General features: G+C 34.7%; 3 protein-coding genes and 1 non-coding gene across 5 annotated transcripts; 2 read left to right on the top strand and 2 right to left on the bottom strand.

Moving 5' to 3' along the window:
- Positions 1 to 589: 589 nt before the first annotated feature.
- On the top strand, positions 590 to 4,069 carry LOC122288998 (beta-amylase 3, chloroplastic-like). Its single transcript, XM_043095862.1, has 4 exons — positions 590 to 1,191; positions 1,397 to 1,607; positions 2,339 to 2,449; positions 2,926 to 4,069. Exons 1-4 carry the CDS (start codon positions 650 to 652, stop codon positions 3,715 to 3,717), a joined length of 1,656 nt encoding a protein of 551 aa, XP_042951796.1. The 5' UTR covers positions 590 to 649; the 3' UTR covers positions 3,718 to 4,069.
- Positions 4,070 to 4,391: 322 nt separating this feature from the next.
- On the bottom strand, positions 4,392 to 7,095 carry LOC122289000. Of its 2 annotated transcripts, none has more exons than XM_043095866.1 (3): positions 6,283 to 7,095; positions 6,088 to 6,202; positions 4,392 to 4,821 (listed from the first exon to the last, which is right to left on the bottom strand). In XM_043095866.1, exons 1-2 carry the CDS (start codon positions 6,348 to 6,350, stop codon positions 6,091 to 6,093), a joined length of 180 nt encoding a protein of 59 aa, XP_042951800.1. In that variant the 5' UTR covers positions 6,351 to 7,095; the 3' UTR covers positions 4,392 to 4,821; positions 6,088 to 6,090. The 2 variants fall into 2 exon arrangements, with proteins under 2 accessions (XP_042951800.1, XP_042951798.1); XM_043095864.1 differs by having other exon boundaries at positions 4,392 to 4,721.
- TRNAY-GUA lies at positions 6,681 to 6,773 on the top strand. The gene is made up of 2 exons: positions 6,681 to 6,717; positions 6,738 to 6,773. It is a non-coding gene; the product is annotated as a tRNA-Tyr (tRNA).
- A 144-nt stretch (positions 7,096 to 7,239) lies between the features above and the next one.
- LOC122288999 (probable serine/threonine-protein kinase PBL19) lies at positions 7,240 to 13,898 on the bottom strand. Its single transcript, XM_043095863.1, has 4 exons — positions 13,033 to 13,898; positions 10,834 to 11,094; positions 8,561 to 8,683; positions 7,240 to 7,902 (listed from the first exon to the last, which is right to left on the bottom strand). Exons 1-4 carry the CDS (start codon positions 13,384 to 13,386, stop codon positions 7,468 to 7,470), a joined length of 1,173 nt encoding a protein of 390 aa, XP_042951797.1. The 5' UTR covers positions 13,387 to 13,898; the 3' UTR covers positions 7,240 to 7,467.
- Between the last annotated feature and the right edge of the window lie 2,435 nt (positions 13,899 to 16,333).

Raw genomic sequence — 16,333 nt, 5'->3', positions numbered from 1 at the left:
AATGTATTTGAATCTAAATACCAGGGCATGCAGGCTAGCTAAAAGAAAAGGGTTTTAATGAAACTGATTTTTGAATGATGATCTGTAATCAATTCTTATTCTAGTACTATACGTGTGTACGTTTTCATTTTTCTTAGTCTTTTCTAGATATATAGAAATAGAGAAATATTTTTGGCGTAAAAGATTACATAAATGTAAACCTACAAATTGATACGGTGGTTTGATATAATACGTCATATTGTAAAATTATTTTTATTGTAAAATAGATCTAACGAATCATATAAATTAGATCACGTCAGTTTATGAATTCACTTTTATATATTCTCTTTATATATATATAACACTCATAAAAATATACTAACTAGATATATTAGTGCCATTACTAATAAATGAAACTTCAAAACCAACTCCTTTCATTTTTCGTCTCGATCAGATTGTCGGTAACCGCGCGTATAGTGAAAATGACCTTTAATCTGGAAAAAGGGGGCTGACTAGATTTGAGTTCTTTTTGCACTTTTTCCTTTTCTTGAAAACTAGAGGTTCTCTTCTATAAATATACACCACAGCTACCTTCATCCATCCTCACATCTCTCTTTTTCCTCTCCAATATTTCTCAAAACACCACCAAACAAAAGGAAAAAAAAAAACAATGACTTTAACACTACGTTCCTCAGCTTCTTTTATCAATCTTAAAGACACCAAAAGCCTGAAAACTCCCGACGAGTACTTCTCTGGCACAATTTGCTTTGCTCAAATCAAGCCATCACGCCGTATTCGAGTGATCAGGAACTCGATGCAGGAAGCACAGCTCTCGTTCTCGAAGGCTTCTAAGACCGAAGGATACCGGAGAAGTGAGAAGCCGGAGCAGCTTCATGCACTCTCAGGTATGCATTGCATGGAAAATGATGCAAGGGTCCCTGTGTTTGTGATGCTGCCGCTTGACACAGTAACGCACGGAGGGAAACTGAAAAAGCCTCAAGCAATGAATGCTAGCTTGATGGCCCTGAAGAGTGCAGGAGTGGAAGGAGTTATGGTGGATGCATGGTGGGGATTGGTGGAAAAAGATGGACCTCTGAGGTACAACTGGGAAGGGTATGCTGAGCTCGTGCAGATGGTTCAAAAGCATGGCTTGAAGCTCCAAGTTGTTATGTCCTTTCATCAGTGTGGAGGAAATGTTGGAGACTCTTGCAGGTAGGATCTAATTTTTAATTGGGATTTATTAATTATATCTTGTTTTTATCCGTATCTCTTTGAATATTTGTGGGTCTTGATTTATTTTAAGTTTTCGTCACATGTAGGGCGAGTGATAAAGGTTTTTAAGTAGTGGTCTTCCCTTCTTTGAGATGGTGTTATAAATTTCAATTAATAATAACCAGTTTTATCTCGAATTTTGCAGCATTCCTCTACCTCCATGGGCGCTGGAAGAAATCAGGAAGAACCCTGAGCTTGTGTACACAGACAGATCAGGCAGGAGGAATCCTGAGTACATATCCTTGGGGTGTGATTCACTGCCTGTTCTTGCAGGAAGAACACCCATTCAGGTCTACAGCGACTACATGAGGAGTTTCCGTGACAGATTCAGAGATTTCTTGGGCGAGGTTATTGTGGTAAGCGTCCTTCTACAGACATATTTACAAACTAATACCTATTGGGCCTAATTATTCTGCAAATTGAATAGTGATTTTAAACAGTATTAGGAAAGAAAAATATTACATTTTTTTTTTATCAAGTTTAGTTTTTTTTTTTTTTTTTTTGGGGGGATCCTTTTTTGGTAGGTTCTTTTTATCTAGTTTCAGAAGAACATATAAGAAACTAATATTTTCATATATTAATCTTTCTTTTTCTATTTTTTTCATTGACTATTCAAAAACAGTTTCGAGCCGCTTCCCATTAATGAGAAATGAGTGAGAGTCAATTACTTACTCCATATCCTTCTTTTTTTTTATCACTGGTGTTGCGTTTATTTGATTTTGGATGATTGTGAGAGACTCACACCCTATTAAATCTTGTATCATGTAATCACTTAGTTTATCTTTGAATTTGCTTTCTTAGAAAAATAAAAATAAAAATAAAAAATAAAAATCCAAATTTAATTAATCGGAAACACCAATTAAATTACCTGTTTCAGATTTATGTGGAAATTGGGGAGATTGAGAATTGTGGATTTAAATTTAAGAAAAACAAAGTTATTTTAGAGAAATTTAAAAATTCTGATCCTTTTTGGGACACTGGTGGAGCTGAATGCTTAATCTAGTCCATCCATTTTCCAACAGTACAAATAATGAAATCATTTCTTTCAGTTTTAGGAACTCAAATTCATTTTTTTTTCTTTTGGCAGGAAATTCAAGTGGGAATGGGTCCTTGTGGGGAGCTCAGATATCCATCTTATCCAGAGAGCAATGGAACTTGGAGGTTTCCTGGAATTGGAGAATTTCAATGCTATGACAAGGTAAATGTTTCATACTTAAAATAGTAAAAAGGATAAGTTCATACACATTGCACCAAAATGACTCATAAATTTAACTGTCATAAGTTATGAATCATGATGTTTGGGGGGGGGGGGGGGGGGGGGGGGGGGGGGGGGGGGGGGTGTGGTGGCACACAATAGCTTCTGATGATGACCTAAAATTCAAGAAATTAAATCCTTGTATATCCCAATTTCCCAATTATGGAGTTCTTACCATTCTCGCTTTGATCTCCCTCAATTCAGTAAAAAAAAAAATCTAGTACCTTACCTTCAACCATGCTTGTTTTTTCCATTTACGCAAAAGCTAATTGAAAAGAAAAGAAAGAACTACAGATAATGAGACAAATTTTTTTTTTTGGATAAGTAACTACAGATAATGAGACATAGTACAAATGTGTGAACAGAACAGAATTAAGCACTGTTATATTCTTACACAAGCTTCTATATATATCATGCAGTATATGAGAACTTCCCTGCAAGCAGCAGCAGAAGCGATTGGGAAAAGAGACTGGGGAACAAGTGGACCCCATGATTGTGGCCAGTATAATCAATTTCCCGAGGATACTGGATTTTTCCGTAGGGATGGAACATGGAACAGCGAGTATGCACAGTTCTTTCTCGAGTGGTATTCAGGAAAGCTATTAGAGCATGGTGATAGAATCCTTCTTGCTGCAAGAGGAATATTTCAAGGAACTGGAGCAAAACTTTCTGGAAAAGTAGCTGGAATCCACTGGCATTATAGAACAAGGTCACATGCTGCTGAACTAACTGCTGGATACTATAATACTAGGCATAGAGATGGTTACCTTCCAATAGCCCGAATGATGGGCAAACATGGAGTCGTATTTAACTTCACTTGCATGGAAATGAAAGATGGAGAACAGCCCGGCAATGCAAACAGTTCGCCAGAAGGATTAGTTCGGCAAGTAAAGATGGCAACTAGGAGTGCTAGGATAGAACTTGCAGGGGAGAATGCACTAGAGAGGTATGATGCAAGTGCATATGGACAAGTTTTGGAGACAAGTAGGTCAAACTCTGGGAACGGATTGTGTGCATTCACATATTTAAGAATGAATAAGAAGTTGTTTGAAGGGGAGAATTGGAGGCACCTAGTTCACTTCATAAAAAGCATGTCACAAGGTGGTCGAGACACCAAGCTTTCAGAGTGTGACTCTAGTGGGAGCAACCTTTACGTTGGATTCATAAAAAAGAAGACTGGGAAGAATATTAAAGAGGTTGCTCTTGTTTAAAGAGCATATGCGTGTGTTCATTTGTAACAATCCATAGCTTAGTCTACTATAGTGTAGACAAAAAAGAAAAACAGATGGGAAAAAACTAAGATACATATAGACTTTAACTTCAGTCTCCTATACTTAGGTCTGAGAAGGTTAAGAGATCTGCAATACGCTAATGTTGGGAAAATTTGGGGCCAAAAAATTTTCAGGGCATTGAGTTGTCTCGTGGCTACAACATGGTAGTCATTTGACAAACAACTAATTTGCTTGTGACTTTTCTCATTATTATTTTCTTCTCAATGCTAAGGTCTAAGCTGTTTAGATTGTGCATATATACACCTCGAATCAAAAGCTCAAGCTTTATTATGCTGTCTAAATTTTCCATTTTGTTCTTTGAGGTGAGATCCAACTTTTTTTTATCTCTGGGAATTTTAATTCAAATGGAGTTATTTCCTCATATACATGTAATAGTTCAATGAAATAGAGGACATTTTTTTTTCCGTATTAGGTGCAAATAGTGCACAAAGGCTGACGCTCAAGATACCATTACTTAAAGGTACAATTTAGCCAAGTGGTTCACATGGATAGAAATGCAATATTGTTAACCCATTTTACCAAACAAAATTAAGCATGCATCATAAATTAGACGTTGGGCCATAAATTAAACAATTAAAAAATAATACACCATGAATTCAGAATGCTTTTCACTAACAAACATTGGGTTATAACTTCTATTGATGCCAATTCTGTAATCTGTGAAACTGTAGTCTTTAGAAGACATCCACAGAGTGAGGTTAACATGCCAAGGTTTTAGAATTGCCATCTATAGGGCAAAATACTCCTCGAGGATTACATAAGGCAAAGATAAAAAAAAAAAAAAAATGCTGCCAAAGATGGCTAGAGATCGCTTACAACAAATGCCTTAATACCTTAGGGATTTGTGGATCAGCACAAGGCTCAAGCTTTAGGGATGAAATTACTCCTCTGCCTTCTTGATGCTGTAGACCTTGACCAAGCATCTGAATATGCCAAGATTCAAATTTTACTTTTTTTTCTTAGATAAGTAGAGATTCAAAACTCTACAGGTTTTTGATAACTTGTCATGGACTTCATCCACATCTAGGGAAATAAGTGCACAACAAAAAAAAAATGAAACATTGCATTATTATCTTGATCCTCTCAACAGGTCAGTCACTATTAGTAGCAACAATGAGATAAAATTGATTTGGTTGATACAATTATTTTCACACCACAAGGTTTCTAGTGTGTGTTCATGACATTAGTAAACACCCAGAAATTCAAGAAAAGAGGACGATGAATTTTGCTACCATAAGATCCATTGAAAAGTATGTTAATTCATTTTTTTTTATATAAGTAAGAGGTAAATTTTATTGATACAAATGAAATAGGCATAGCCTATGTACACATGAGGTATACGAAAAGTATGTTAATTCATAAGCTAACATAGATCAAAACCTCAAAACAAAACCTATAAATCCTTTAATTTTGGGTGCAACAAGTCTAGTTTGCCACCAGCACTACCACCATTAAAAAACATCGACTAAAGAGCAACTAAAAAAGAAAACTCTTTTTCAGATTATCTGCTTCAAAGAGGACAAAATCCTTCATTTTTCGCCTAGGATCTTTTTGTTATCTTAAAGGAAGTTAAGACCCATGATACGGAAAGACCAACAATTAACCTAGAAGGGAACATCATAAAAACTGAGATCTTTCATGAGAATATACATGGGTAGAACAAAAGTGCAAACGCTTGAATTTATGAAAAGAAGGTAGGATGACGTTGTGAGAGGCTCACTTGGTTTTCTAGATTTCCACAAATGGGTCAAATTCGAAAGATAAAATCCGAGAAACCAAGAGGAAAACCTAATCTGTAACTTAAGACAGGCTACTTTTTTGAAAAGGTCTAAGATTGATTACAATTACTTTAGAATCTAACAGGTAATTTACCCTTTAAAAATATAAACCAGGTAATTCAAATCACAACATAATGATTCCATCACATTCATTCTGTGTTATGATGTTATCGTCACTTTATCGCCAGGACTCAATCTTGCAGAGTGAGATCCGATATAGAGAACTCTAGCATTGTTGCAAATCAAATAATACCCACTTCAAGCCCATCCCAAACCATTTTTTTTTTTTTATCGGCAAACAAAACTTGAGAGAGATTCAAGCTCATCCCAAACTTCCATCACAATATATTGTGATACTCCTTAAACACAATCAAGAAAAGCAAAAGAACCATTTTTTGAGATACCAATTAGCTTAAGTTTTCTATCAAACTGAAAAAACAAGAATACCCACAATGCAATTTGAACCGAGAGAGAGAGAGAGAGAGAGAGAGAGAGAGAGAGAGAGGAATACCATTTAGGAATGGGGAGGCGAAGAAGCAGCAGAATCAGTGTTTCCGCGGCGGAGATTTTCAATCAAGTGGCCAAGCTCCTTGCGGGCAGACTCTCGACCGAACATGAACCCGTACCTGAGAGAGTTTGCATAGAGCTTAACTTCCCGAGAAAGTGACGGAAAGGTGAGAAGGAAGATGCGGAAGTTTGGATTTACCAGAAGGAAACGGCAGAAAAGGCTCCGGCGGTGGTGACTGTCTGAATCAGAGTGAAGCTTTTCCCCATTTTTTGCCTTCTATTACCCGATTCCAATTATATTTCTATGGAACGAAAGAAGAAAAAGTTGGGGCTTTACAGAGAAAGGGCTTAACGTAAACGCCTACCCACTGAGACGGATTGCTGAAATTGGGTTTCTCCACTGGGTTTAATGTTTACATACCGATAACAATGTCAACTTCAATCCCATATTCGCATTACCAACATCTACCATCGAAGATGAGTAATGATTCATGCTCCACCTCCTACCAGATGTAAATTATACGAATTCGGGAAAGAAGAAACTGTTCAGAGTCAAAATAACTACAAATATAAATATGCATACGAACAAGACGTGAGCCGACCTTAGCTCAGTTGGTAGAGCGGAGGACTGTAGTAGGGAATATCCTGTAAGCTATCCTTAGGTCGCTGGTTCGAATCCGGCAGGTCGGAACTTTTCATTTTACTCTTTTTCTTTTTCTATACGCTGAGCATTGTTCATTCCTATTAGGAATGGAGAGAGTGCATCAACTTTATCTAAGAAGCCAGAGAGTTGACTAGAAAGAAAGTAAAACCGTTTATCGAGAAAACGGTTGGAACAATAAAATTTTGATCAAACAAATAAATTGGAAGAGTTGGTTGAAGATGTTTAATCCATGAGTATGAGAACTGATATTGGGAGACAGCGTATGACCTCAGAAGCCTCTCTCCATTTCCCTCATTCATCTATTGCAAAGAAACAAGGAAGTTCACATTACATCCATAAGCAAAAAAGAGGGCCTAATTTTGAGGACTAACGTGTTTTAACAAGGGGTGGGAGGGATGAGAGTTTTCACACTAGAAATGAAAAGAACCAATCATTACAAGTCATTATATTGCTCCACTTATAAATCATAATATTGAAATTTGAACTCCAAAGAATCGGAACGCAAAATTTTAATATAGAGATTTACAACCATTCCACATACCAATCTATACACCTCCTCCTTCCATCAATACAAAAATCTTGAAATATGAGGACAAAACGTATAGATGATTGAGCGAGGACCAGGGTTTGCTTGGTTTAATCGAGTCTAATCAGTTTAACATTCCAAACCCAGATGATTTAGAACTACTCTTTATTTTCTTTGGCTCTATGTCACAAACTTCATTTGATAATCCTATTTTGGTTTCTTTGGAAAATTTTAGATCCAGATGAGCTAGAACTACTATTCCCGGGAGTAGTTTCTGGGATTTGTGTTGCTTCCTTCAAGATCTCTACTACCTGGCTCATTGTTGGCCTATCCTTAGCATTCTTGTTTAGGCAGCTATCTGCAAGTTTGGCAATTTTCTGAGCTGCAGCAAGAGGATACTGGTTTCTGATTCTTGGATCCATTATCATGCTGAATCTGCGACTGTTAGCCGGGAACTGTTTCACCCAATCTAGAAGCTTCTGTTCCGAAGTGGGACGGTTTCTTTCCAATGCTCGCCTGCCTGTGAGGATCTCATACAGCACAACACCAAAACTCCATATATCGCTCTGGGTTGTAAGATGGCCTGTTTCCACATATTCTGGAGCAGCATAGCCATATGTCCCAACTACCTGATAACAAGATAAAGACAAGTCAAGTCAAGTCACCATGAGGATAGCCAAGAGCCTGTGGCTCAGATGGCATGAGACCCAGCCTCCATAAGAGAGGTCTTGGGTTCGATCCCCCTCCCCAATCCCCAATATTAAAAAAAAAAAAAAAAAAAAAAAAAAAAAAAAAAAAAAAAAAGTCACCGTGAGGATAGCAGAATACAACTTGTATTTAATAATGAGATCAAACAACGCCATGCCTCTTGTCACAGTCTTTGGATAAATATATGCTAACTCCCGAATTGGAGAGCCAAGGGGCAGTTGGCAACCATAAGATGAGACCAGCTAGCTAGAACTTGATTAATATCAATGAATCTGACCAGATAGACATAGAGAACTTGCCGCAGGTATTAAAAAAAATAAAGAAGAAAAATGTGTCACTGATTTGTCCCCTAGTTACATCTTTTAATTCACAAACTTACCTCAAGTGCCATCAAAGTGTCCCTACGGATAATTTAATACATTGTTCTTAAATTAAAGCATACCCAAATTAGTATGACTAAGCCAAATTAACTAGGATTGCAACTAAGGATGGTTTTGTACACTATGTATTTCAAGTCAATGAATTATCCGATTTTACAGACTGCAAGAATCCCGCTCAAGAATATCATCTGTTACTTACTGCAGTGGATACATGAGTATGGTCACCCCGTGGCCCTTCCCTAGCAAGCCCAAAGTCTGAGAGCTTTGCCTTAAAGTCCTCATCCAAGAGCACATTTGAGGACTTGAAATCTCGATATATCACCTTTTCAACCAGAATAAACAAAAATGAGTTAGACGTTTAGTAAAGTATAGATTGGAGTATTTTCTTCACTTTAATGAAAAATATTGACCAAAACCTACTAAGATTTATCTACTGCTGCTTTTTCTTTTCTTTTAGAGTATGTAGGCAGAGAGTGAGAAGAGGGGCTCTGTAGTCAAAGACTAGGAAAATTTAGGTGACTACAGAATTCAGACCTCCAAGGATTAGACTAGATTTTAAGCCACCACCATAACAGCAAGGCATCAGGCATCTCCTACTGTACTTGGCTCTTCAAGGCCATCACAGTTAATGGTAGGTGTATTTTGACTCCTTTCTCCCTCAATATCGTATTCGTTTGGAAGAAAAACAAAAATTGCAATTTCATTATGGTCTTACAGAACGACAATTACTTAAATACGTTCGTATTGCCAGAAAAGCCAAAGGGTCAACAGGTTAGGTTTTACTACAATTACTTGAAATGCGTTTGGATAACATCATTTTTCGATTGGGTATGGCTTCAACTATTCCCAAAGCCCGCCAATTGGTTAACCATAGACATATTTTAGTGAATGGTCGTATGGTAGATATACCAAGTTATTGCTGCAAACCCCAAGATATTATTACAGCGAGGGATGAACAAAGATCTAGAGCTTTGATTCAAAATTATCTTGATTCATCCCCCATGAGGAATTGCCAAAACATTTGGCCCTTCACCCATTCCAATATAAAGGATTAGTCAATCAAATAATAGATAGTAAATGGGTCGGTTTGAATATAAATGAATTGCTAGTTGTAGAATATTATTCTCGTCAGACTTAAACCTAATTAAAATAAAACATAGGTTCGGACAATATTTTTTTTCTGTACTGCAGAAATTAGGAATAAAGAATCTATATATATCAAAATCAAAGAAAGGTCTAACTTATCTCGGTTTCAATTAAATCTTACAGTGTCGAACCATGAATTTATCTAATTCATCTATATGTTTCCAATTTTGGAAGGTGTAAAAGCAGGAATGTCAACTGTAGGGAGCATAAGATGGATGAACCAGAATATATGAAGCATAACGAAGAATGGATGAAAGTATTTAAGTAAATGAATGACAGTGTATTTATACAAGATCCTGTCCTCATAAGCTTCTACATGAAATAGTCAAATATATGATGATGGTAAATGAAATAAGTATGTGGACAAAATATCATTTAGTTCAATGGAAATCGAAGGTTCCACTGTGCCTTACTACACACAAATGGAGTTTGCTTAACATTTGAAATTCATTTTTTTTTATAACACTTGAAATTCATCGGTTCACTATTATGTATATTATCAACAATGGAGTCTCAAGAAACAATGCTGTCTCAATTTGATACCATCTTTTGTTGCAAAAAATTCAATTCCCAGAGAATGAAGTGGCGCCTTCAGATGCTACACATATTGGGTTATATAATTTCATATCCATGACACAATAGAAAAGGTATCCCAGTAATACAACCATTCCAATGAGCATAACTTATAAAGACAGCAAGTGAACCCACCACTTTAATGAGCTCTACCCAATGCCTCATTAATGAAGACCAAACCCCTTGAACCCTGGACGTCCTTCAACTAAAAAGAATTCCTAAATATATCTATAGCCGGTGACCATACAAATTTGAAGAAGGTAAGCCCTACACGGAGTTTTGGTTAATGAATTAACCATGCTTCTTTACAAAGGGTAGAAGAATGCTAAAATATTGTTATGAGCTTTACAGGTGTAATTATAGAGAATTCCCCATTCAATAGAGCTACTATGGATGGCAAAATTTGAGTTTCCTTATAAGATGTGACTATCTGATCTTTATGAGAGGTTTGAATCAGACTTCAACTAGTAGGTTTATAAATAGTGGTCCAATTTGATCAAACCACCGAATATTGAGCATTCACAAAAACACCTAAAGATACAAACTACACAACTGGCTGTAATATGTTCTGTTTCCCTTTTCTCGGATGAAGACTTAGAATACGTTTATGGTGCCCACTAGTCAAAAATACAAGCAAGAATTCAAAATTGGAGTTAAAGCTCGATTTTCTACATCATTTAATATTCAATATCACACACATTGATGAGTGATAAATTCATGAATTTATATGAGCTGAATTAGAGTAAATTGTACCTGGACTTCCAGTCCCCCATGTAGGTAAGCCAATCCTTCGGCCGCACCAAGGAGAATCTCTAATCTGGTTTTCCAAGGAAGTGTGGGCAATGACCTGTTGAAAAGATGAGCTTCTAGGCTTCTGTTAGGCATGAACTCGTACACCAACAACCGCTGGATACCTCTTTCTTCATCACTAGAACAGTATCCCAGAAGTTTCACTAGATTTGGATGATTGACAACACCAAGAAATAGAACTTCTGCTAGCCACTGTTTATGACCCTATAAAAAATATAAAGTAACCATTGGAAACAGGTTTTCATTGGCATAACAGCATAATTTATAATAATTTAGTGACCAAAACAAAGAATACAGCACGACAAACTAATCACAATCAGATACAATTAAAACTCGGATAAAAAAACTAAAACTAGAATATTGGATCAAGTCTTAACATAAGGAAAGTGATGCCAATACTGCAAGTAAAAGACGGTCCTGTACAAGAAACAAATTAACCCTAAGAAACAGGTTTTCATCTGTTTGACAGTGCAGGTTAATAATAATTTTGGCAACCAAAATAAAACAAACATCTTGATGAACAATAACAATACGATCCTAATCTCAAGGGATGAATATGCCAATATCACAAGTAAAAGATGGATACTTACTGAGAAGTGTGTTTGGAACGAAGTATATCTAGGGGATTATACTTTCGTTTTCTCAAACAACTAAACTGGAACATGTCTATCATGATGTGTATGGAGCAGCAGAAAATTAAAAAACTTTGGTCATCAAAGCACAGAGAAATGACTTATCATCTTAAGGCAATAATCCCAGTTATGAGTAGCCAAGAAGTGTATACAAATAGCAGCCCTTATAGAAATACCAATCAGTCAACTTAAAGCCCTGTTTTTCTCCTCGTCAGGGAATTCAGTGGGGCCTACAAGCTCATACATCTATAAACCAACAGAAAAGAAAAGGGAGTGGAGGGAAAGGGGATCAAGGCTGCAGAAAATCCATTCTTGAGATCAAAATTTCCATTAGCACTAAAAGCAACATCAATCCGTTTTCCATATTATTTGAAACTTGAAAGAGACTATACTTTCAGAGACATGTCTGGGGATGTTTTTAGGATCTCATAGAAGGAAGTTTATTCAAGTTTCAACTCAATAGTTTTTAGTGATTGCTCCAATGTCTACAGCACCAACATTTTAGAGGATGCATTGTGCCTTTAAGTGGTACAGATAACAAGACAAATAGTCGCCTTGTCATAAGCCATCAATATACACCCTTAGAATATCCCCTTTCTATCAAGACGACTCTACAAGTTATTCACTTTTTCAAATGAATCACTGCATAAGTGCATCATTAGCTTCCTATTGAAGAAAGCTCAATATAGAACTCGGAAAAACAAGAAAAATATATAAATTCAACTAATTTTAACAGCACCATGGTTTGAGAAAAAAACCATTTAGATATATCTCTACTTTGAACTCAAGTTTCTATTGGTTATGAAGTCATAGATGCTGTGATTTATAGCAGATCTATTATAACTATTATTTATTGAGTTAATTTTGCAAATGCAGATATGGGGAAGAAAGCTCTATACTCCATGGATAAAAGAAAGCAATAGCATTAGGTTGCTTTCTTAAGTAGCATCTTGAATCAACCTTATGACACAAAGATCAGATTTTACCAAATTCTCGAAGCTTCAATTCATCCACTTCCTCTATATATATCCAAGTAAGATTAGAAGTTTGCAGCACATTCTAAACCCCGAAGTGTTGTTAATCAATCGTAAGGCTAGGGGCATTTGACTATTGGAAGCAAGCTTAAGTATAATTCATAATGCCTTTCATATTGGTACAGAACTCTGCTTCTCCACTCTTTAGCCATTTAGTCCTGACTCGTACAACTCCAAACGGAGTCATCATTGATCTTTTAGTTGACTGCAGGTATGGAGATCATGGCAGTTTTCACCTAGTAACAAAAAGAAAATTTAAAAGGGCAGGAAACCTCTTGCCCCTGATACCCGTATTACACAGTAGTTAATTCAAGTTAAAGTCTTTTTGGCAAAAGGTCTTAACTATCATAGGAACAAAATCCGGTAGCAGATAATATTCATGATCTTATTACACCGAAGTAAATTGTGCAGAATGCAATATTTTAAGGCCAAAAATAGCATACAAAAATAATAAATAAATTTAGCAAAGCCAGTACCTGCAATCCATTAGTGTTGAGCTTTTTTATGGCAACAACAGTTGAATCACCTTGACCATTTGGAGGCCTAATAGTACCTTTATACACACTCCCAAAACCACCTTCTCCAATCTTTAGCAACCTATTAAAACCATTTGTTGCTTCCCTCAACTCTTCGTACGAGAAAACTCTCAAATTGTGTTTCTTTTCTCTGTACAATTCGGGTATGCTCCGTGTCGATGGTAATGAACTCGAAGACTTGGTTGCTCGCTTTGCAGCCGAACCATCTGATTTACTTTGGCTTTGCAGCTCTGGAGCGAATCTCGGTCCTCTCTTGGTCTTGAATTTGTCCTTGAAGGGAAAGAAGCACTTCATCTTCTTGAGCTTTTGAAACCAAATGACAAAACTCAAATTGTTGTAGTAGTATTGCAAGCGAGCGAGAGAGGTGGAGATGGAAGTGAACCCAGAAGATAAAAGAAAACCCAGAAAGGAAACAAGGGAAACTAGAAGTATTGAATGAAAATGGACCTCCTCCGGATGTAAAACAAAGGAAAACTAGTAAATTATAAAGACCATAGAAGGAAATTCCACATGATAGTTTGCATAGGAGGGCACGAACCCACCCAAGAGTTGTAAACAGACAAAAGATAGACAAAAGGAACTCAACAATGGACTAGAAATTTGAAGAGCCGTGCTGCTGAAAAATGGGAATTTATAAACCAATAACAAATTCAGCTACCAGGCAAAAACCAGACGATCGAAAAAGACAACCATATCCAGAGAGAGAGAGAGAGAGGTGTCGTGAATGAAACGTAAACGACAACGAAAGAAAGCGACGGAAGGCAAAGACCAACAACTTCCCAATATCTCTCTCCTTGCTTCCATCGAATCATTCATATTACGCAGCGCGTTCCCGCGTTTCGTACCCAGTTTGCCTTGGCTTGGACCGTTTATTTCTTGAAAAATCTTCAATCCTTGGACCATTACGAGGGCATAACAGATCACAAAACAGCTAGTCGTGGAGCAATAATTTTTTTATTTTTTATTCATAAAAATATGAACTTAACTTTCCAAAAATATTATATTTATCCTTTTTTAAATTGTTCCTTTTTTATATATTTTTTTAATTTGGCATTATAGATAACAAATAATAATATCATATTAAAAATAAAAAAAATATTTTAGCCATAAAAAAATTTTACAAAAATAAATCAACAAATTTACATGGCATGAGTCGTAAGTGCCGGGCATTCCTTTTAGAAAATATAGAATCTATCATTAAAAATTATTTCACGTGAGTCTCATATTTATTTATTTTTTTTAAATAAATTTATAAAACATTATTCTTTTTTTATTATAACATAAATGTATATCTAACTTTACGTCAATTTGTAAGAAATCTGTTATTGACTTTAGCAACTTTCTAAAAATAATTTTTAAAAAAATTACCTGTTAACGTGTTGATGTCAGAATACATTGGATCGTAGACTTTGAAATTGAAGGCTTGTATTGAATTTCAAATTAAATACGATGACGCAAGCTCCTTAAATTTTTCTTTGCACGACCATTCGTTCCATAGCTAAATATTTTTATAATATTATGGGAATTATGCATATATGGATAAGTCATTGATATGGACAAAGACATGCAACATCAGCGTGCAACTCTTTTCCTACGTACTTTGTATGAAGTAATATTAATATAAGAGTTTTACTATTCATAAGTCTATGTAACGCACGTCATACTTTTATTATTTTTTTTATTTTTTTATAAATTTATTTTTCTTAAACTAATTAAATTCTTCTATTCATTATTTATATATATCAAACATTTGATAAAGAAAAAAATAAAAATAAATTATGGTGTATGATATGTGAGTTTATATTTAAAATTTTTTTTTAATAAAATAGCGCTACAGCTATCACTAGTTGTAATGGTTGTTTTTTTTTTTTTTTGTCTTTTTTTTTACATATATTTTTTTAATATTTTTAAATAATTTTTTTAAAAATATAATATTATTAAAAAATACTTATTTAATCATTAAAAAAAATAAAGAAGAAGCCAGCTGTAAACCCCAGCGGAAGCTACCAAAGGGCTGCTGAGCATTTCCCTTTCTTAATATAATTGAGAAGGGAGATATTACACTATAAACGAGAGATACGGCCTCTAATTAATTAATTATTTAAGAGATATAAATTAATCTAAGCACTTCAAGCATGCTTTTAAATTTTATCTTATTGGTAATTACACTCCCGTTGTTTTCAAGATTAAATACTATAGAATGGTCCACATAGCTTGATTAATTTATATTGATCATGTTAGGTCTCGTTTAGATTTAGATAGCATTTAATCTCATCTCATCATTATAATTTTTCTAAATTTCTATATAAAATATAATAAACAATTCAATTTTTTTAAATACTAATAATATTAAAAAATAACATTCTAATAATATTTTAAAATTATCTTAAAATATTATAACTTATTTTTAAATATTATTAGAATATTATTTAACTTTTATCTTTTATCTAAAATCATCTTATCTCATCTCTGAATACAGACTAATCATTAGTCAACGTCGTCCCAAAAATAATTTAGGATGCAAAATGTAAGATTCTGATAATTTAGAATATAAGTGTTATATGTACTTATATTTTATTTACGATTTTACTTACAATACTCATTTTATTAATTTTCTTTTTAAATTGAAGTTTTGAATTTCAAATTTTATAATTTTTAATATTTTAAAAGTAATGTCACATACAGTTCTAGGATAAGCAAGTTTCGCGTACTCCTTTGAAAAAAAGTGGAACCCACCATTAAAAAATATAATTTTTTTATATGGATATCATGTTTACTTACTTTTTTCAAAATGAGTATGCGAAACTTACACACTCTATAGTTGTAAATATCATTTCTCATATTTTAATAATTAACATGCAAATAATTAAGTTTGTTATAAATTTTTCTTAAATATATTTAGCATTAGGCAATTTTCCATGTTTATAATTATATGAGACAGACCGATTAATATGATAAATATGATCATGTTTTAGAGTAAGAGTAATGCTACTCATTATTTTAATTCTTATCATCCTCTCATAATCTTATGATATGATATTAGATAATTAAAGACTAATTATATTTTACTTGTAAATCAATTATCTAATCTGATAATAAGATAATGATAAAAGAAAAATAGATGATGAATACTTCGGGTCGTCATAGTGTTCACACTGGTAAAGGTTCATTCCAAAGAATTCAAACATTGTTCAACGTAGAATTGAAGGTTGAAGAGGATCAAAAGATAGCACCGATTGTC

Source organism: Carya illinoinensis, chromosome 12, assembly GCF_018687715.1.
Source record: "Carya illinoinensis cultivar Pawnee chromosome 12, C.illinoinensisPawnee_v1, whole genome shotgun sequence".
Taxonomy (NCBI): domain Eukaryota; kingdom Viridiplantae; phylum Streptophyta; class Magnoliopsida; order Fagales; family Juglandaceae; genus Carya; species Carya illinoinensis.
This window is presented reverse-complemented; position numbering and strand designations above follow the sequence as displayed.

Coding starts and splice junctions, on each gene's coding strand:
- LOC122289000 (XM_043095866.1), bottom strand. CDS start 6,350: ATGGGGAAAAGCTTCACTCTGATTCAGACAGTCACCACCGCCGGAGCC. Junction 6,203..6,282: donor TTTTCTGCCGTTTCCTTCTG/GTAAATCCAAAC, acceptor AAACTCTCTCAG/GTACGGGTTCATGTTCGGTC.
- LOC122288999 (XM_043095863.1), bottom strand. CDS start 13,386: ATGAAGTGCTTCTTTCCCTTCAAGGACAAATTCAAGACCAAGAGAGGA. Junction 8,684..10,833: donor ATGGGGGACTGGAAGTCCAG/GTACAATTTACT, acceptor CTGGTTGAAAAG/GTGATATATCGAGATTTCAA. Junction 7,903..8,560: donor ATACTCATGTATCCACTGCA/GTAAGTAACAGA, acceptor TCTTGTTATCAG/GTAGTTGGGACATATGGCTA.
- LOC122288998 (XM_043095862.1), top strand. CDS start 650: ATGACTTTAACACTACGTTCCTCAGCTTCTTTTATCAATCTTAAAGAC. Junction 1,192..1,396: donor AATGTTGGAGACTCTTGCAG/GTAGGATCTAAT, acceptor CGAATTTTGCAG/CATTCCTCTACCTCCATGGG. Junction 1,608..2,338: donor TCTTGGGCGAGGTTATTGTG/GTAAGCGTCCTT, acceptor TTCTTTTGGCAG/GAAATTCAAGTGGGAATGGG.